The 21,715-nt window shown below is 44.6% G+C and overlaps 2 protein-coding genes across 4 annotated transcripts in view; both read right to left on the bottom strand.

The window, feature by feature from the left end:
• The window catches only part of CYFIP2 (cytoplasmic FMR1 interacting protein 2), a 125,480-nt gene extending 120,481 nt beyond the window's left edge, over nucleotides 1–4,999 (bottom strand). For 2 of the 3 annotated variants that reach the window (XM_059174150.1, XM_059174152.1), the window contains exon 1: nucleotides 4,887–4,999. The gene's annotated coding sequence lies outside the window, so the exon portion shown is untranslated. Of the gene's footprint in view, nucleotides 1–4,443; nucleotides 4,616–4,886 lie in introns of those variants that run through there. The other variant, XM_059174151.1, reaches the window with a different exon arrangement.
• A 4,868-nt stretch (nucleotides 5,000–9,867) lies between these two features.
• ITK (IL2 inducible T cell kinase) overlaps nucleotides 9,868–21,715 on the bottom strand; it is a 71,093-nt gene continuing 59,245 nt past the window's right edge. Inside the window, exons 16-17 of the mRNA XM_059174149.1 lie at nucleotides 19,310–19,467; nucleotides 9,868–15,669 (exon numbers count right to left, since the gene is read on the bottom strand). Of these exons, the coding sequence (XP_059030132.1) occupies nucleotides 15,598–15,669; nucleotides 19,310–19,467 (230 nt within the window). The 3' untranslated portion in view covers nucleotides 9,868–15,597. The remainder of the gene's footprint in view (nucleotides 15,670–19,309; nucleotides 19,468–21,715) is intronic.

The raw sequence follows: 21,715 nt of genomic DNA, 5'->3' as shown, positions 1-21,715 counted from the left end.
TTGGCAAGTGGCCCAAATTTGTGTCTTCCGGTAACATTATAGTCCTCTATGATATCACATCTAAGTCAGCCTTATTGCTAGAAGACTCTGAGGGGACTTCTTTAGAGCATACCGATCTCACCTTAACCCGTAAGACACAGGTCCTTATTTTTCTTTCCCATGTGACAGTATAACATACTTGAAGGATGACGGACAACCCCTAGTCCTGAATTCTTTTCTCACCCTTCATAACTTGCCAAATCAGTCTTAAGACGTCACGATTTAAAAACACAAATTGGCTATCTTTCTCAGGTATCCCTTCACTTAATACTGGGTTACTGAGTATCTTCTGTGAGGGTCAGCTCTGCAGATTCTCTGGTCTCAGAAAGTAAGACAATCCTCTCATTATCCCCAGCTGATTTCTTATTCCACCCACAGAGGCAGCTGTTCCAAACCTCCGGAAGTCTCCTGAACTTTCCTAACCAGTCTGCCACCTTTACTTTCTGCAGAGGACATCATCTCCTCCCTTATTTAGAAGACAGAGACCATACAACATGGACATACTAAACATCCTTCTATCCCATGAAGAGATTAAAATCTGAGAACCACAGCTCTAAGATGACCTAATGATGATGCGAACACACAATCAAAAGGCCTATTGATGAAGTCATCACTGGGTCCTTCTCTGGTATCTCTCCAGAAGGTCACATTTACTTCCCTCTCTCCTTGCACTACTTCTGAGTTGCTGTAAGTCTAGCCATATGCCACTCAGCCAGAAGGGTACCTGCAAGAAATTCTGCCTGAACTTCAGCTCTACCTTCTCAGAGCAATCTCTTTCAAGGATCTTGCACTGAACTGGTTTCCTCCTCTACTGCCAGGGCCCAAGAAGTACAGCTTGAATGGTCTTCCTTTGAGGCACACCACACAGAGCCCTTGGCATAACGGCCAAGGATAGGAAGCCAGTATCCAAACTCTGCATCCTGGGAGGCGCCCCACCCCCACTGACTGAAATCTGAAATGTCTTTGTACAGACAAGGCCGTCCAGGGGCCGTGACAGAATCTGTGAATCACACAGTGCCTTTCAGTGTCCCCTTGGCTTGCTGTTACAGAGAGGCCACAGATTTGTCTTCTTAAGTTGACACACAATATATAATTAATAACTTGTTCCTCTAGGAATAAAGGGCAGTCCTCCCAAAGAGCCACACATTCAGAAACCTCTTTCTCTTCTGTTTCCATGGCCTTTTCTTCTAGGACTGGGATTTATAGACATTATCTCATCTGCAGGCTCCTGTGGCAACAGGTAGGTAACAGGCTGGGCACGCTGCTTTCCCGTGGCCAATTCGGAAAGTCAGAGAGAGGCAGTGCAGGATTTAAAGGCACACAGCAAGTCGAGGATAACTCCTGTGTCCGACGGCCACGGCACTGCTCTGTCTGCCTGGGAAGTGAAGCATGCCCTTAACATTTTTGGCTGATTGCAAAATGCTAAATGCACACAGAAGGAAATTTCCTTCCTGACCTCTCTTTGTGTGTTGAAATGTGAGAACTACCTCTGGGCTTGGGCTCAGTGTACTCCCTCCCCTTCTTTCTGCCTACTCAAGTTATATGCACCGTCAGTGAGCTGCTCAAGAGCACTTCCTACCTGAAGGCCTTACTGATAGCGCATCCTATCACTCTCATGGCTACCTTTTGCAGGTAACCCTGCTGGGGCTAGCCAACTCCCCGTTGGAAAAGCAAAATCCAGGAAGGCCCTGGAGGTAGAGGAGTGGGAAGAGCTATGGATTGACTACACACATGAACCATATTCTTAAGGATTATGTAATTAGTACATTAAAATAATAAATACATGGGCACCTGGGTGGCTCAGTTGGTTAAGTGTCTGCCTTCGGCTCAGGTCATGATCCCAGGCTCCTGGGATTAAGTCCCACATCGGGCTCCCTGCTCATGGGGAGTCTTCCTGTCCCTCCCCCTCTGCCTCTACACCCTGCTAGTGCTCTATCTGTCTTTCTCTCTCTCACTCTCCATATCTCAAATAAAATAAAATCTTCAAAATAACCAATAAATACATAAATGGAATAGCACTTCACTATGTGCTAGACACTCTACTCAACATGTTCGTGTGTCCCTCACTTAAAAAGAGCACCCAGTGAAGGACCAGCTCCTTCCCCACCTCTGCTGGCTTCCCAGTCACTGCCCAGCATGCTTCACTACCAAAACAGATCTATCCTCTAGAACCTAGGCACGGGTGTGCTCCTCGGAACGACAAGACCGAAGGCCTGTTACAAAGGCTCCAATGAAGTGACCGATGTCTGGTTTCATCAAGTACAAGTGAATAATTAATACTTGCTAGTAAAGAAATAGACTCATTGTTATGGTGGCCACACGGAGGCTACAAAAGACCATTTTGTGAAGTTCTTGGTGGATCCCTGAGGCCAAAAGCAGCCAAAAGAAACCTCTCTGAATTGAGAGTATAGGCCAATCCTCAAATGTAGGGACCAGAGAGCCTGTGCTGTTTTCCAGGAGTGCTGTTTCCAATGCTAATTAGCTTGTTGCTTATTCATCACCTCATTCAGCTTGCTGGTCAATGACAGCAGTGGAGGCCCACGGAACTCCCAAGAGGGCACAATTTATCAGAGGGGACGTGGAGTTTTCTCCTGGGGCGCTTTTCCAGATTTTAAATTCATGTCTACCTTTTCTGGGCCAGCCTCCGATTTGATTTGAGAAAAACTCTCCAACCCTACTGGATCATATACCCCATTCTTGGCCTAATGCCCTAAAACAAGTATTTCCTTTTCCACTTTCAGCAGGGACAGAACAAGGCAGTCTTGGGTGCCTCCAGAACTGGTGAGAACTGGCCAGGAAATATAATAAAGAACCTTAGTGAGCAGAGAGCTAATGCCCACAGCCAGAGGCTCAGTGTTCAGAACTAGGCAGAAGTACTAGCTTTGTAAGCAACAACACACTCTTCTTGTGGCCTCGTAACTGCCCGGGCAGATGGCAGCCAGTGCCAGTGAGTAACTCTCTATAAGGAAGTTTTACCCTCCCCCCCCCCAAGTGGATACTGGGTGCTCCACACATACCTTCCAGTGACAGTAACCCCTGGCCAGTGACACATACACATGCTCCTATAGTACTTCTGCCCCATCAGCAAACAGAGCTGACCACCACTAATTACTGCCATTTCAGTGAGCTGTTCCCCAAATTGCTACCCAGTTCCCCGTTCCTACTCGCAGCCCACTGCCTGAAATTCCACCGCTAGAGATATCAAATATGTTGACTTAAAGCTTTGTTTTCCATTCAAATGCCTCCTGGCCTCTGTTTCCTTTCCAGTTAAATGACTTCTAAAGGACCTGCTCTGCATCGAATGGCAAATTCTTTTGTATTTAGCTCTTAAAAGATAAACATGTTCACTGGCTCCTTTCTTGAAAATAATTTTTGACACAGGAGAATGGGGGAAGCACAGAACACGGAGGTGGAGGTGGGAGACCTCAGGGAGCATCACAGAGAAGGTCTTATGATGCTGAAACAGACTTCATGGCTTTTGCAATCTTGCTCAGGGATATGGACCTAGAAATTTGCACTCTAACATCTGTAATCTCCGGGGTTAGCAGCATGGCTCCCAACAGGGCCTGTGCCCAAAAGTAAGTAAGGTAAGACACAATGCCCTAAGGGAGACATAGGTAAAAGGTAGAAAAGTGGAGTATGAGAACGAGCACTCCCCTAATTCGTTCCTCATGTCTGCAGGACAGCCCCAGTCTCCTCATCCACGCCAGGAAGGCACAAGCACTTGGGAGCTAACAGGAAAAGATCCTTGCCACCTTTTTGTCCTGGCTGGAAGGGGAGCAGATGGCCCATCAGCCCTAGGTGAGTGTTTCTGCTGAGCTGGAGACACTAGGGAAGCAGAGGTCAAAGTCAGATTCCCTGGGCTGGGAAGGGCCAGAGCAGTGCCAGTGTTCTTTCCTGCCATGTTCTCCTCAGCACAGAGAACCATACTCCTGTCGGACCATGCTTCCTGCCCCCACCCCCACCCCTAAACAGAGAGCACCCCCTTTTCTTCCTTTTCACCCACCCATCGAGGGGGAGAGCTGTCCTGAAAAGCAGAAGCTACAACAGACAGGTAGGCAATCTTTCCGGTTCTCCAGAGCTCAAGAAAATCCAACCTTTTCCCCAGGAGTCAGCCCACTCATCCCCTTCCCCCTGTCCTCCCCCGCCCACAGCCAACCGGCTGGGGGAGTGATGCCAGTGTAGGCCAGGAGGCTTCAAAGCGGGTCAGACTTGCCTTCTCCCTCATTAAATCCCCCACCCCCGAACACTGGCGCTCCGACCTTCGCCCCACCCATCTCTCGTTCACCGCAGGGCGCTGTGTGCCCCAGGCGTCTGCCAAGCAGGCCCACGCGGCTCTCGCTGGCCCTGGAGCAGGTGATGGTGGCCTCGGCGGCAGAGGCGGCGGCCGGCGCTCTGCAATACCTGGGCTCGGGGATGTCAAGCCGCCGGGCTCGCGGCTGAGGCAGGTGTCTCCCGTGCTCGGGATTAGCGCCGCTTCCTCTCCGGCCCGCGGCTCCCGCCCAGGCCGCGCACCTGCTGCTGCTGCTGCCGCTGCCGCTGCCACTGCCGCCGCCGCGCCCGAGCTCCGCCCGAGCTGCGTTGAGTGTCCGCGCCTCCTCGCAGGGGGTCCGCGCCCCGGGGCCCAGGGTGGGCTGGAGGGCTAAGGGGGCCGCGCAGGGCCTGGAGTCCAGCCTCCAGGGGCTTGGTGGGGGAGGGAGGCCGCGCTAGCCTGAGCGCCGCGCCGAGCGCCCCCCTCGGGCTGGGAGAAGGGGCGCCGGCCCCTTGCGCATCCTCACGGCCGCATCGACGTCCCCCGCAGCATCCCGGTCCCCATGCCGGCCCCGAGGCCTGAGAGCGCCGCTTACCTGGGTCTGCGGCAGGTCCAGGGGAGCAGCCCAAGGCTACGGCGGGGCCCCGCGCCGGGGCGCAGGATGCTCTGCCCGGCTGGGCTCGGCTCGGCCGGCCGCGGCGCTCGGCCCCGCCCTCGGCCCCGCCCCCCTGCCCGCCGCGGCTCCTCCCAGCGCGCCGTGCCGGCCCCTCTGCCGCCGCGGCTGTCACACAAAGAGCAGGAAATGGCTGCGGCGAGGGGCGCACCGCCGGCGCATCCCCGACCTGCACCCCGGCTGCTGCCCCAGGACAGCCAGCCGCGCGGCCCTCGGGATGGGGAAGGGAGAGAGGACCTGCCGCCAGGTCTCGCATGCCTGGGAGCCACACCTGCGGCAGTGGGAGGGCGGAAGCTCTGGGCTCGGTCCGGGTCTCATCGATCTCACGTTATTTCCAAGTGTTCATTTATCTACCTAATATTTATTGAGCAGCTATTTTGTTCCGAGCCCCGTGCCAGAAGCTGAGTATGCACTGGTGTACTGCCCTTTTGGAGCCTGTCATCTACCAGGAGAGGCAGGGCGTAAATTAACCTAGTACTGTGCAGTTACAGCTGGAAGAAGTTCTGCGAAGGAAAGAAATAGGGTGAAATGATGGAAAATAGAGCTGAGGTTTGGGGAGAGGGGACTCCCACCAACTGAGTCTGGTCCCCAGTGCTGCGCCTCTGCTCAGGAATACCTTCTCAGTTCCTTGGAGTCAAATCCCTGAAGCTGCCGTCTCTTAAGCAGGGACCTGCCTCAACTTCATTCAAGAATTGCCTAATGGACAAAAAGGAACACACACGGTGGCAGGAGGAACCTGAAAGGACAGGCAGGCACCTTTCTCTTCAAGGCTTATCTGCCATTCAGGGCTGGCCAAAGAAACGGTTCTCCCTGAGCTGCAGCCTGGTGGACCTGCGGATCCAACCTCCAGACCCCTTGCTCAAGTCACTTCAACAGTCTTGTTCCTGAGAAGCCTCCGTAACTAGAAAGTGAGGAATAATAATTGCCCTTCTTACCTCACAGGTAGACACACTGGAAAGCATTTGAGACATTTGAATGTGTGTGTAGATATAAAAGATAAAGTCCTGTTATAAGGGAAGCTTTCTGAAATGTTTGTGTATGGCCCACAAATTTATACTTAATCACTTAGCTGTTCCTGTTAGGGGCTATTTATAGAGGAGCCGTATTACCCGAGTCTCTAGCAAAGGACTTGCGAAGTCTTTGCCCTCACTGATCTCATACCATTTCCCAGACACTCAGAATTCATGATCCTTTATGGTTTGATGTTACATCACTCATTCTAATTTAAATTGCTATTTCAGAAAGGATGACTTATCTATATATGCACACACACACATTTCTGTCCCTGTGAGAAAGCTGTGGAGGTGTTTGTGGAGGATGGCTTTAAAAACTGAACTGGTTTCTTTCTTTTCCTTCCTTCCTTTCTTTCTCCTCCCCTCCTTCCTCCCTTCCTTTTCATTTCTCCCTTTCTTTTTTAATTTTCCATTTTCTACTGTGATCCTTAGGATTTTGAGTGTCAGTGATTACAATTGTATAACAAGAGAGATTGGATTTTCATTCTAAAGGGACAACTATTTTGGATATTGTAGATTTCTGGAAGACATATTTCTCCCTGTTGTTCCTTTCCTGTCTTTTCACCTTTCAAGAACAAGTTGCTTAAAAGAAACAAAGAGACCATTACATATATACTTGTTGAGATCTTAGGCAAAAATAATTCCCTGACCCCTGATTTCCATTTGCTTATAAGGGGAAGCAAACCACTATGTTGGAAATCCAGAGGCTTGCCTTTTGGTCCCAGTTTTGCAACTAAGTGACTGTAGGCAAGTCACTTCACCTGTTTCCTCCTCTATACGGTGAAGTAAGACGGATATATTCCAAAATCCTTCTGCATGTAGAAAATCACATAAGTTAAAATAAAAGACGTGCTCCTGCCCTGCTTAAAGGACTTCACTAGCTCCCCATTGTTCTCAGTGTGGAGCCCAAACTCCTTAACCAATGGCCCACAGGAGTCTTTCTTCATGATCTAGCATCTACCTCTCTCCAGTCTTTTCTGTTGTGAGCAAGCTCTTTGCTTTTAGCTAAAAGCAATCTTTTAGGTTCCCAAATCTGCTGTGTTAGGCCTTTGTGTAAGCTGGGCTTTTGCTTAGAATGGTCTATCCTCCTTTCCCTCCCACTTGTGCACTTGCCCCCAGTTTGCTGCCTAACTTCTATTCATTCTTCTGGGATCCATTTACCTGTCTGTTCCTTCAAGCTCCCTTCTTGTCTGCATTAGGCTAGGGTTAGTCATTCATGCACCCAGAGCCCCCTCGACTTCCTCTGTCATCCCCCCTTGGTGTTCTGTGTGGTGATTGCTGACATAATTTCCTACACACCATCATTAGAGCATAAAATCAAAGAGAGAAGGGATGTGTCTTTCTTGCTTCTCAACATTTCCTCGGAGACTAGTACCTAATAGGAGTTCAGTAAATATGAGTTGAATGAATAATCAAAAGTAAAGTCTTAGCTTACATGTTGCCAGTGAAATGTGTAGCCATCTGTCTACTGCCTCCAGATATGTTTCATGTCCAACCCCCGGCTGCACCATCAGCAATGAGAGAATCGAAGCTATCAGGCAAAAATTGCTTTGCCACTTGCTAAGCTGTGGCCCACGCACTGTGGTTCCATGTGTGGCAACATTGCCTTGTTTTTAGAAGAGTCTCGGGTCACTTAGGACATCTAAGTCTCTGTTTAAAATTCACAGATCCAGCTTCATAGAAACCAATAGCGGAGAATCTGAAACAAGTATAAGAATTGGTTCTGGAGAGAGAAAACATAAATACTAATATTAACAATAATGGCTAAAATGTTTTAGAATCCATATATATATATATATATATTTTTTTTTTTTTAAAGTAGGCTCCATGCCCAGTATGGGGCCCCATGCGGGGCTTGAACTCACGGCCCTGAGATCAAGACCTGAGCTGAAATCAAGAGTTGGGCACCTAACTGACTGAGCCTCCCAGGTGCCCCTAGAATCACAAATACATTTTTAAAAAGATTTTATTTATTTATTTATTTATTTGAGGCAGAGAATGAGAATGAGCACATGAGTGCAAGTGGGGGGAGGGGCAGAAGGACAAAGAGAATCCCAAGCAGGCTGAGCTCGAAGCTAAACTCAAGGCTTGATCTCACAACCCTGAAATCAACCTGAATCGAAATCAAGAGTCGGAAGCTCAATCAACTGAGCCACCCAAGTGCCACTCAATGATAAATTTTTAAAAGAAAGAAGGAAAAGGGTGTGAGATGGTGAGAAACTGTGAATAATACAAAACAAGTTTCTAAGTGCAATGGGTTTGCTCCATACAGTAGGTTCACACACTTGGTGCATGTTGTTAGCAGGAAAAGAGAAACTTGATGGTCAGTTATGCAATTTACCTTGTCCATTAGATAAAACCTGAGCACTTGCTCAAAATTGCTTCATTTTACAGATGAAAGAACTGGGGCCCAGAAAGAGGAAGGGTTGCCCAACAGTGGCTGGACCCAGACACAGGTCTTTCCATAGGAAACTGGGTTGCCTATTTCCTTCTTTGAATCTGAATAATTTGTTAAAGCATATGCTTTTTAAAGAATTTATTTATTTATTTGACAGAGATCACAAGCAAGCAGAGAGGCAGGCAGAGAGAAAGGAGGGGAAGCAGAGTCCCTGCTGAGCAAAAAGCCCAATGCAGGGCTCATTCCCCGGACCCTGGGATCATGACCTGAGCTGAAGGCAGAGGCTTTAACCCACTGAACTACCCAGGTGCCCCTAAAACATGTATGTTTTAACTGATATTTATTAAATGTCTTTTGGGGGCCAGCCTCTGTGCTAAGTACTATATATGAATTGGCTCATTTCATCCTCATGAAATCCTAAGAACTAGCCCCATTATTTTATAAATGAATTATTGACAGCTGGTGTGCTGCTGAAAGACTGCAGCTCCAAACTGGGCCATTTGGAAATGCATGTCCTCCCTTCATGCTGCCTTTCTCTCACTTTGCTCATTTCTCACAACTTCTATGGACCTGGTCTCCCTTGAAGGTCAGATTGTTTGCACATAAATTCACAGCAAAGAACCTTTTATCTTCATTTAAGCAAATTGTATACATAGTAATTGTAGATAAGAACTGTTAAGGAGGGTAGAGCATATTCTGAACAGAATTTGGAATGCAGCAATATAACAGGCACATGGCCACGTGCTGCTGTACTGTCAGAGGCTAGCAAAGGTAACCCCCCAGTCAGCCCCACAGAAGGGATGGGAGCATGGCATTTGGGGACAGACAGGTCTGGCTTCAAGCCCCCATTCTGTCACTCATTAATTGTGGGACCATGAAGTGTTTCTCTAATGTACAGAGACCCATTCTCATCTGTAAAATTCAAACAATTGTAATTGTACCTACCTACCCCTTGGGCTCTTAGAAGATTAAATGAAATAATAAATGTAACATGCTAAGCAGAGTCATCATAAGTGCTCAAAAACAGAAGCTTTTATTGTTATTATTGTTATTAACATGGTTGGAGTTTTGGTGTGACCTCTAGGAAGAATGCAGGACTTGGAAGGAGATCTGAGTTCTTTTTTTTTTTTTTTTTTAAGAGTTTATTTATTTATTTGACAGACAGAGATCACAAGTAGACAGAGAGGCAGAGAGAGGGAAGCAGGCTCCTGCAGAGCAGAGAGCCCGACATGGGGCTTGATCCCAGGACCCTGAGATCATGACCTGAGCCAAAGGCAGAGGCTTAATCCCCTGAGCCACCCAGGTGCCCCGAGATCTGAGTTCTAATGTCACCTTTTTAAATAGCTCTACAACCTCTGGCATGTTCTCTATCACTTCCTTTTCTGTAAGGTGAGACCCATGCACTCCCACTTTCATCCCAAAGGTGCCGAGAGATCAAACATCATCTTAGATGGGAAAGTGCTTTGAGATATACAAAAGAGAAAAGCAAATGAAATGTTTGTATCGTTTATTTCACCATATAGGCACTTGTACTCCAAGTCATTCTGAGAAGCTGGAAAGGGACCAGAAACTCCTTCACCGCTGTAGATGGGTGTCGATGGGTGTGGGTAGAGGTAGACCTGGATGGTGAGGAGTCACAGTGCACTCAGCTCCTTCGACTGATTGTCCTGTGACCATGTTAGCTAGCACCTATTGCCTTTGTCCTCAAGGTTCCCAGTCCTAACTAAAAAATAATGCAAAGGAAGAAGGTGGAATAAGATGTATTATTTGTTTGTTTGTTTTGTTTTATTCCAGTTCCTCTCCCTGAAATGTCCTTCCAGACTCTTTCTTCCTTGCGAGCTTCTATTTAGCCTTCAGCACAGCTCAAACATTACTTCCTCTGGGAAGCCCTCCTTGATCCCTTAGGTGCTTTCACCCTCTGTGCTCTCATATTGTGATCACTGCTTCATCCCATAACCTACAACAGCCCTTTGCAATCACAGGTGATTCTCATTATTTGGTACGTATGTTTTATAAAGTTGCCATGGACACTGAAGGGGTGAATACTGAACCATTGCTCCTAGCGGAAGTATAGGGATAGGTTCCTGTGAGCCTCTGGTTACATTTTCATCAACGGATCTATACATGATCCTGTTTTACCCATATTTGTATTAAAAAAAACACTTTATTTAATATACCTGTGGGTTCATTAACATTAAACTCACAGTTAACAGCATTATAACTCATGCCTGAATGAAACTTATCTGACACACACTTTCTTTGAAAGAAATGTCACAGCCTTCTTGCTCTTAGGAACACTACACGGCACTTCAGCTCTGTGCTTAAGGACCATTTAAAACAGCAAAATGACCAACAAAAAGTACCCAAGTGCAAAACATGGCACTAAATAGACCTCGAAAAGGATACTTGTTTACAGAACGAGAGCTGAGACGAGAAGGCTGAGCACCTCCTTGCCTCACCTCAGCTGGGGATGTGCGTGCAGCTCACGGTTTTCATGGCGCTGGCCTGGGCATGCCATGGATGACTATGAGAGGACTGATTTGGGAGTTACATATAAATGCCAGCGGGCAGACAATCTGCACGTATAGAAGCTGTAAATAACGAGCGTCAACTGTATTTGTTTATGTGTTGGACTTTCTTTTAAGTAGCATGAGGACTTCTTATGTGAAGGCTGGTGTCTGTACTAGGTAGCCAACAGGAAGTCCCAGCAGTTGATGCGGTAAGAGAGGAGAGTGTGTAAGATTATGTATAGATCAGTTGATGAAAGGGTCCGTGTATTTATTCCCCTGGGCTCCTCTTTGTGATGGACATTGCCTTGCTAACTAAAGGTCTTTTCTTCTCAAGGCAACCTCCTCCAGGGGACTGTCTGCTTTCACATTCAAATGAGCACTTCTTCCTCCTGTCTCTTCAGGCCTCCAGGTAGCAACTGCTCCTTGGCTTACTTTCCTCTGTACTACTTTCTGTGGTTCTCCTAAACCTGACCCACACTCTTTTAAATAATCATTTCCCTTTCATAAATAAGTCCTCCTTGATGTATCTTAATTTGAGTGTGAAGTGTTTGGTGTGTAACTGATAAGATATCCTATTCACCTTATACACCTGACAGTACCAGGCAATGTCAGGTGAATCGGTAACTATTATTTATGAAGTAATGATCTCTAAAACTCCTTCTGACAGTTACTTTGTGACTCTGTGATCCCACAAGCCAACTACACATCATGACTTGCAGAGAGTCTCAAAGTCATTGAAGACACACACACACACACAAACGAAATACACAAATACACAGGGCCCATCTTGCTGAATGGATTATGTTCCGTCTCTGCCTCAGAGTGGTGGATGTGTGTCTTGGGAGATTCCAGAGAAAGTTGGGTCTGCCAGATAAATGCTCTGAGAAGCAGATATGCTCATCCAACTGCTTCAGGAGTTTCATATCCGGGTCGTTTCCCAGTGGAAGGCAAGCCCAAAGGACTGTGTAGAAACCACAGACATTTTCCCTCGTGCCGAATGGTCCTCTGGTGCATGAACAGGCTCCTGCCATAGTCGTGGGCATTTGGCAAACTAGAAGGTACAGGGAGAGCTCAGTGGATTGAAAATACAAGCCAGCTTTTATTTCACTGGGATTTTAAGAGGCAGGTACAGGTACTTTTTGCTGCCCAGCTGTGACTGAAGAACTCCGAATTACAATTTCCATGTGTCACTCAGACAGCAGATGACAGTGAATGAGTATGAACCATACTCTGGTGCTCGGAACAAGGCAAAAAATCATCTTCCCATTGGCTTCTTTTCCATCAGCGTTGCTCTCTCAAATCCACTGACTATGCTGCTGCCCAAATGCACTTTTAAACACAGATTTGACCTTCTCTCCTTGCTCCGTGACATCTTTCCTATCTATTGGTAGAGTTCCCACATTTCTTGTCTTTCAAAATATGGTCTTTATCTAGATTTATAGCTTCTGTTTCAATTTGCATAACTCCTTCCATCATCCTTACCTTTGTCAACACCTCGCGCCCACCCCCATAACTTACGCTCCAGCGAGATAAACTGATAATAGCTTCCGCACACATTCAGTTTCCTCTAACCCTACCTGGAAAGCATTTCTCTTATTTCTGCCCACTTACTTCCTAAAAAAAAACCATAATTCATCTTCAGAACTGAGTTGGACATTATATCCTCTATGATGGTACTTCTCAAACTTTAACGAGCTTATGGTCACCTGTGGATCTTGTGAAAACGCAGATTCTCATTCAGTGAATCTCAGGGTAGAGTCAGAGAATTCAGATTTCTCATAAGCTGGTCATATTGCTATTGATGGTCCAGGGACCACACTTGGAGTAGCAAGGTTCTAGAAAGTTTTTCCTGATGTCCCCCTTCCCCTGAGGGATTCCATCACTTTTTCTGAGCTCTTCTCCCCCTTGACCAATTTCTGTTCTTTCCCTAAATGATGGATTATAATTTTACTGCCTTTTTAAAAAAATGAGTTACCTGGGGTTTCTAAAAAGTAAAGACTGCTTTTTTCATCTTTGTTTCCATAGCTCTCAGCAGAGTATATCATAGGAACACAGGAAGAATTTGGTGTTTACTTGTTGAACAAATGTTGAATGATATGTAGTCCATTTTTTTTTTTTTTTTTTGTGGAACATGAAGCCACGTAATTATTTTTATTTAAGGAAAATTTTTGGTTGTTTGACATTTAGGCAAATACTGAACCCAGGCCATATATATTGATTTATTAAGACATACAGTTTTATTTGCTAGAACAAACCTTTAACTATGTGTGATTTATAAATGGTTAGAGATATTTATAACACTTTCATTGTGAATCCTAGCAATCACTGTACACTAATAAATTTTCAAAACATCCAAATATAAATAGCCTCAAGAGGTACAAAATTCAAAATCTAAAAAATGCACCTAGAGCCAAAACCTTGGATAAAGGAATTCCCTGTGAATGCATGATACCATTATCAAAATGTGAGAGGGGGAGCAAAAAATCAGGCAGGAAGCCCATTTTGCAAGATAGGACACTGGGGAGTTAACATATTCAGTTAAGGCCCCAGTGAATCTGAGCTTGAACACGATAACACCATACAAGGGGCAATTTCTGAAACCAGACCAGAGAAATCAGTCAATTTTGATGTTTTCCTTCAGGCTGGATGTTCCGGAAATTATCTCTAATTAAGGGTTCCACAAGAGAATGTACAAAATGCCAGAAAGTAAACAGGGATGATTTTGGATATGTTGAGTAAGATCATCTTCTGAATGATAGAGTTTTATCTGGAGGCAACCAGTTTCACAATAATTATAGTTACAAGTTATGCATCTGAATCTCCAGCTGGTCAAAATATCACACGGTTTAGAAAGAGCTAATTGCAACACCATCTAATAATCTCTCTGAAAGTTTTATCGGAATGCTGCAGGAAAATGAAATCTCTCTTACATCAGGGAATACCCTTCCCCACTAAGTGTGGAAGAGCACTGCAGCTGTCTCGAAGTCGAAATGATGATTAAAGGAAGCATTTATATACCTGCAGGCGGACCTTTCAAAACTGCTTTGAAGCTCACCCATAAATGGCTTCATGCAACATGACTCTGGAGGGGTGGGTGAGTCAAAGGGTTAATTAACTGAGTGACTCCAAAGTCATTAACTCTAACAAAGGTGAGAAGACAGATGAGAACAAGAAGATCCTATTCCAAGTTGGAGGGCTACACGGCCAACCATAGTGGCCTCTGTGGGAGAAAGAGCCCTTGGTGGTTGACTTCTTTATTGGCTTTCTCTGTCTTGTCCCCCAGCTTATTTAACTCCTCTGCAATCCCGTTCATCCTCAGTAGAAGGCAGCGTTGAACAGAAATAAAGAAAGGGCATTGGCAGCAGAGAGATGTGGGCTCTAAATCTCCTGGCTCTGTCATTCTGGCAAGCTCTCTTGGCTTTTTAAAGCCTCAGTTCCATCATCTGTAAAATGGGAATAAGAATACATTCTCATGGGGTTGGTGGGAACGCAGGACGAAGTGAAATTGTGCAGATAAGGCCTGTAGCTCAGTACATATTCACTTGGCATATTTCAGTGCTCCATCAACAGTAGGCTGTCTTGTGCCTCTTGGAAGCACCCCACTCAGAGCTTGACTCACTTTCCATCCAGATGGTTTGAGTGAGAACAGACCTCTCGTTCCTCTCCTAGTTTTTCAGGAGACTTGAAGCCTCAGCCTTCAAGATGGAAACCTCTAGGGCCTAAATAAGCTTCCAGGTCTCTGCGAGGCCACCGCCCGACACCCTGCTGCCCTCTGCTGATGAGGGTTGGAAGAGCGCAGAGAGGGGACTAACCCCAGAAGCCAAACTGATGGCGGAGTCCTCAGTCAGAGCCAGCAAGGCGAAGCAAGCATCTTCTCCCAGGATGCCCGTGGAAGCATTCTGTGCAGAGGCGAGGCACAGTCCCCTGCCTGGCTTGGTACTAAAGGTAGGCATTGGAGTGGTAACAACCTAAGGTCCCTCTCTGTTCCAGCCAGTTCCCCACCATCTGAAGTGCTCCTTCTGTCCTGATGCCATCTCCAACCACGCGGTTGGAACTGTTCACCCCAGTCCATCATGTCCCTTCAAGGAGGGAGGTGGCAGTATGTTCGATGAATTAAACCTCCTAAAACTGCTTCTCAGCCTACCTGGCCTCAGATGGGAGCAGGTGTTCCTGAGGACAGCAGGAAGCTGCAGCTGACAGGATCACAGCAGCTGAGCTGGCACTTCCTGACCTTAACTAACTCACCAGGTCTCCTTGAAAAAGAGTCACACTCCTCATTTCTCTTGCCCCACCATCCTGGGATTCTGTGTTGCCAGGTCAAGTAAAAAACCCTTGACCATACCCTTCAGATCCATGACTGAAATAATAATAAAAATAATAATCCACAGCCCTACCATATCCCTCCTCTTCTCTAAGAAGTGCAAGAAATGGTGCCTGAAAGCTGTCAGGTTGAGGATTGAGGACCAGACGAGATAAGAGGCTGGAAGGAAGGGAGAGACCTCGCTGCTGCTCGGGCCTCCCTCCCAGTTCAGGGCCCTGAGCCTCCCGCCTCCGTCAGGGTGCTGCCTGCGCCATGAGGCTCAGGGACTGGCGCCACAGGCCAGTTGCCTCTGGGGAATGCTGGGCTGGTGGCAGATTTTAATGCTCTGTGAAGGGAGAACTGGCTCTCCCCCGTGAGGATCTGCAGCCCCAGGCCTGGTGCTGAGTCTCTGCTAAAGTCCCGATTCTGCAATTTCAGCCAGTTGACTCAAGAGTCTGCAGAAAGGTGGCCGGTCTTCTGGTTTCTGGAGAGGGAAGAGAAGGACTCTGTGAGTTCCTTGTACTTGTGTGTCATAGTTAATTCCAAAGCAACCCGGAATTCAATAGCCCTCTGCTGATGGTTAAATATGCTTCCATATGTACTGCTGAAGGCCATAGTGTCTCAGTTGTTAACTGCAAGGATTCTGGAATCAGATGAACTGATTTTGAATCTAACTAAGCTTTTCCTTTCCTTAGCGGTGTGACTTTGAGCAGGTGACTTAACTTGTTTGAACCTCAGTTTTGTTGTCTGTAAAATGGGGATAATAGTAGTATCGCTCTCATAAGATGGTTGTGAGAATTAAATAAAATCATGTATTAAAAATTCATCATAAAATAAGTGCTAAATAACATCAAAAAAGAAAATCCTTAGGTATAAATCTCACAAAATATGTATAGGACCTATATGAGGAAAAATATAAAATTTTAAAGAAAGAAACCAAAGATCTAAATAAATGGAGACATTTCATATTCAAATATGGGAAGACTCTATATTCTTAAAATGTCATTTCTTCTCAACTCGATCTATAGATTCAACATAATCACAATCAGATTCCCAGAAAGTTATTTTTTAGATATTGACAAACTGAGGCTGAAGTTTCCATGGAAAGGGAAAAGACTCAGAATAGCCAACACAGTACTGAGGAAGAAGAACAAATTTGGAGAATTGGAGAACCCAATTTCAAGACTCACTATCAAGCTACAATAATGAGGAAAATGTGGTATTGGTGAAAGAATTAACAAACAGATCTCTAGGACCGAGTTGAGAGCCTGGAAATAGACTCACAGTCAACTGATCTTTGAAAACACAGCAAAGGCTCCATTCAATGGAGAAAGGGTAGTCTTTTCACCAACAGTGCTGGAACCATTGGACATTCACGTGCAGTATAATGACTCCAGACACAGACTGTAGTAACCCTCACAAAAACTAATTCAAAATGGATCAGAAACCTTCATGTAAAATGCAAAACTTAGAAAACTCTAGAAGATAACATAGCAGGAAATCTGGGTGACCATGGGTTCAGTAATAGGTTTTTTGATACAACACCAAAAGCATGATTCATAAAAGAAAAAATTGATGTTGAGCTTTGTAAAATCAAAAATGTCTCTTCTATACAAGACACTAAGAGAAAGAAAAGACAAACCACAGGCTGGGAGAAAATATTTTCAAAACACATATCTGATAAAGGACTTGTATCCAAAATATACAAAGACGTCTTCAAACTCAAAAGCAAGAAAACAAATAGTCCAATTAAAAAATGGGCAAAAGATCTCAACAGACACCTCATTAAAGAAGATACACAAATGGCAAATAAACATATGAGAAGATGCTCCATATCATATGTCATTAGGGAACTTCAAATGAAAACAATAAGCTACACTATATACCTATTAGAATGGTTAAAATACAAAACACTTGATAACATCAAATGCTCGTGAGGATATGGAGCAACAGGAATTCTCATTGCTGGTGGGAATGCAAAATGGTACAGCCCTCTTCAGAAGAGTCTGGCGGTTTCTTACAAAGCTAATGTAGTGCTATCATATGATCCAGCAATCACACTCCTAGTCGAGCTGAGAATTTATGTTCATACAAAAACCTCCACACAGATATTTATAGGAGTTTTATTTACAATTGCCATAAACTGGAAGTGATCAAGATGTCCTTCAGTAGGTGAAGGGATAGCCAAACTGTGGTACAGCCATACAATGGAATATTATTCAGTGATAAAAAGAAATGAGCTATGGAGCCATGAAAGGACATGGAAGAATCTTAAATGCATAATTAAATGCATAGTGCTAAATGAAAGAAGCCAATCTGAAAACGCTACATACCATAAGATTCTAACGATATGACACTCTAAGAAAGGGAAAACTTGAACACTAAGAAGATCAATAGTTGCGGGGCACCTGGGTGGCTCAGTGGGTTAAGCCTCTGCCTTCAGCTTGGGTCATGATCTCAGGGTTCTGGAATTGAGCCACGCATCAGGCTCTCTGCTCAGCAGGGAGCCTGCTTCTCCCCTCTCTCTGCTTGCTGCTCTGCCTACTTGTGATCTCTCCCTTTCTCTGTCAAATAAGTAAATAAAATCTTAAGAAAAAAAAAGAAGATCAATAGTTGTCAGGGTTTTAGGAGAAGGAGGGAAACGTAAATAGGTGAGGCTCAGTGAATAGTGGGGCAACAAAACTATTCTGTATGATACTATAATGGTATATACACAATATTATGTATTTGTCAAAACTCACAGAACTGTACAGTACAAAGAGTGAACCTTAATGTAAACCATAGTCTTTCGTTAAAAATAATATATCATAGTGGTTGATTAATTGTAATAAAGTACCACACTAATGTAAAATATTATTAATAGGGAAAGAGGGTATATGGGAACTCTCTGCACTATTTGGTCATTTTTCTGTATATCTAAGAGTTCTAAACAATAAAGCCTATTAACTTAAAAATAAAAAAAGTTTAAAAAAGGAAAAAGGGCTAAGTAAATTCAGCTTTCCTAATTATCATAGTATGTGGGCTTGTGAAGTGGACTGGATTTTTTTGTGCCCTTCTTTATAGCTTCATTTGTTTGTGTCTGAGTACGTGGGCTCTATGAACTTATAGAGCAATCATTATTTCATTCTCTTATCAGTAAGAAAAAGGAGGTTCAGAGAATTGTCCGAAATTAATGCTTAAGAAATGCTAAAGCAGAGACAAAGCCTAAGTACCCTATACTTTTTCCATTCCACCTTGTTCCCCTTTAAAAATCTGAATTTGTGTTTATTCTCTATTCAGCAACTTTCTTTTTCTTTTTTTAAAAAGATTTTTTAAAAATTTATTTGAAAGAGAGACTGTGAGAGAGAGCATAAGCCAGGAGAAGGTCAGAGAGAGAGAAGCAGACTCCCTGTGGAGCTGGGAGCCCGATGTGGGACTGGATCCTGGGACTCCAGGATCATGACCAAGCTGAAGGCAGTTGCTTAACCAACTGAGCCACCCAGGCGCCCTATTCAGCAACTTTCAGTTGTGGTTGAACTTCAAAATTTTCTAATTCACCAAAGGACATCAACACTTCTGCTGATGTGGCTGAAGCTACAGCCTGCCCCCCAAGCATGGGATAACTGGAACACTGGGGAGGGTGCAGAATAATTGGCTTCTCATTCTGAATTGTTGAACAAATAAAATGAATTTGAATTAAGTCTTTTTAATATTTTCAACAGCACAAGTGAACTTCTGCTCATCAACTTCTAGCACTACCTTCACGTACACTTAATGGTTTTGTGATGTTCCAGTCAGGATTTTGGGGACAATGATGGAATTGTAAATAGGTGAAACACAGTGGATTTTAGGGCAGTGAAACTTCTGTATGATATTATACTGGTATCTTACCCTCTCTTCCTCTCTAACAGTGTGTTGATGGCTTGTGACATTCTATTACAGATCAAATAATATTTAAGGTTGCTGCCAGCTCTTTTAGGGATGGGCAACCTCTTTCCTTAGCAGGCACTCAAAGGCACTTTCTTGCTAATCTACTTCAGTATATCTACTTCCTCATTCTCTAAGAGGGTTTCTTTCTCTAGGGAAGGGGGCAGACCCTAAAGTTGTAGATTACAGTGCAGGGGGAAACCACTTCCTTTACTGACCTCTTTCCAGCAATGATTCATAATCTGGTAGATATTCGCAGAGGCCAGCCGGGGCTTGTACAAGCGAAATCCAGTAGTGATGTCTTCTACCACTTCTGAGTTGCTTCGGTTTTCATACGGGATTTTGCCTTCACTGAAGACTTCCCACATCAGCACACCTACAAGAAATGGTGAGTCCAGCACAGTGAATGATGAAGTTCACAACTAGCAGACAAATAAGCCTACATCAAAAAAGGCAGATTCCTTGCCATTCAGATTCAAGTCCTTACCTTCAGGAAAGAGGATATAAAACTATCTGAGGCTTCTTAAGCCTGGACTATTTCTTAAGAACAGAGATTTCCCAGGCTTCCTACGGGTGGGGAAATTTCAAGTTCAGCCCTTTTATATATCTAACTCAAATGCTACTACTAAAAGTTGCAGGGGATATGAACTCAAATGTCTACACATCATGTAAATGGATGGAATGGATGAGATGTGCCGTAATGGAGATTAGGGAGGACTGCGGAGAACCGGGAGTCTAGTTCTGTTTTCAGAGAACAGCTGTGATTTAGCTCCAGCCACCATAGGGCATATGGGGATGAGGGTTTGGGATTGCCACATTTTCTGATTTTTTTTTTTTAAAGAACTCAAAAATTGAGAGTTTAGAAATAGAAATTCAATTTGATTTTTAAAAATACTGTGTAGACAGAGCAAAACATGTCTCTGTGTTGTCTATTTTTGACCTGTGATTTAATCCCCTTTCCTCTTCTATCTTTAGCAGAAATGTCACACCCAATTTTATTATGTACTAATGTATGTATAGGATGTCAGTGTGGGAAGAGAGCTTGCCGATCACCTATTTCAGTGGTTTTCAAAGCATATTTTGGATATTTCCAAAGTATAATTCCCAAAGCAACTGAACAAAAATCACCTCAGAAGTTTGTTCAAATGGCAGCTCCCGGGCCTTGGCCTACCCCTCAGACTAGGATTTCTAAGGGATTCTCAGAGGTGCCTCTGAAGTTTTGGGAATTTGGAATCTATCTGTAAATAAGACTGTTTAGCTCCCCAAGTTGCCAGAATTTCTAGTGAGATTTCTTTGGAAAATTGAAGCCTGCTGTTCAAAGCTCTTTTGAAAACAATTGCTTTCATGCAAAGCTTGTAATGCATTGATTGGAAACTGAGTGAGGCGCAGAAAGCTTACTTGCCTTGCTTGAAATAGCACAGTTGATTAGGGCAAAAACCTTAAAATGCATGACAAAGCTCAACGTCTTAGAAGCAGGCATCAAGCTCTCATCATCAGGGTTTCTGTTTCTCAGGCTTGCCCCTGCTGTTATCTCGCCCTCTCTACCCTGCTTCCATTGGTCAGTCTCATTTTCGGACACTTCAGGGGGCACATCCTAGGCAGTGATGGACTACAGCTCAACCCTCTAATTTTATGATGCAACACAAAAATTCCCAGGCTGAAAACCTGTGGCAGAGTAAGCTTCATGCAGAGTAAGCAGGTGAATGTGACAGTGGCCATGGGACAGTGGGCTTGGTGCACTGTGACCAGCTACATCACCCATAGAGATGGCCACCCATCGGCCATACCTTTCTCCCCCCACCCCACTCCCACTTTGGTCTCTCTTTTTTAAAATCTTTTTTTCTTAACATGTAATGTATTATTTGTTTCAGGGGTACAGGTCTGTGATTCCTCAGTCCTACACAATTCACAGCCTCACCATAGCACATACCCTCCCCAAGGTCCATCAACCAGCCACCCCAACCCTCTCACCGCCCCCCCTCCAGCAAACCTCAGTTTGTTTCCTGAGATTAGGAGTCTCTTATGGTTTGTCTCCCTCTCTGGTTTCATCTTGTTTCATTTTTCCCTCCTTTCTCCATATGATCCTCTGTCTTGTTTCTTAAATTCCACATTATCAGTGAGATCATATAATGATTGTCTTTCTCTGATTGACTTATTTTCTTTAGAATAATAGCCTCTAGTTCTATCCATATCTTTGCAAATGGCAAGATTTCATTTTTTTGATGGCTGCCCAATATTCCATTGCATATATATGTATATATATATATACATATATATGTGTATATATGTATATATGTCACATCTTTTTTATCTATTCTTCTGTTGATGGACATCTAGGCTCTTTACATAGTTTGGCTGTTGGTGGACATTGCCATTATAAACATTCGGGTGCACGTGCCCCTTTGGATCACTACATTTGTATCTTCAGGGTCAATACCCAGGAGTGCAGTTGCTGGGTCATAGGGTAGCTCTATTTTCAACTTTTTGAGGAACCTCCATACTGTTTTCCAGAGTGGCTGCACCAGCTTGCACTCCAATCAACAGTGTAGGAGTGTTCCCTTTTCTCTGCATCTTCTCCAACACCTGTTGTTTCCTGATTTGTTGATTTTAGCCATTACGACCCG

This window comes from Mustela lutreola, chromosome 5 (genome assembly GCF_030435805.1).
Source record: "Mustela lutreola isolate mMusLut2 chromosome 5, mMusLut2.pri, whole genome shotgun sequence".
Taxonomy (NCBI): Eukaryota; Metazoa; Chordata; class Mammalia; order Carnivora; family Mustelidae; genus Mustela; species Mustela lutreola.
Note: the sequence above shows the minus strand (reverse complement) of the source record. Positions and strands in the feature narration are given on the sequence as shown.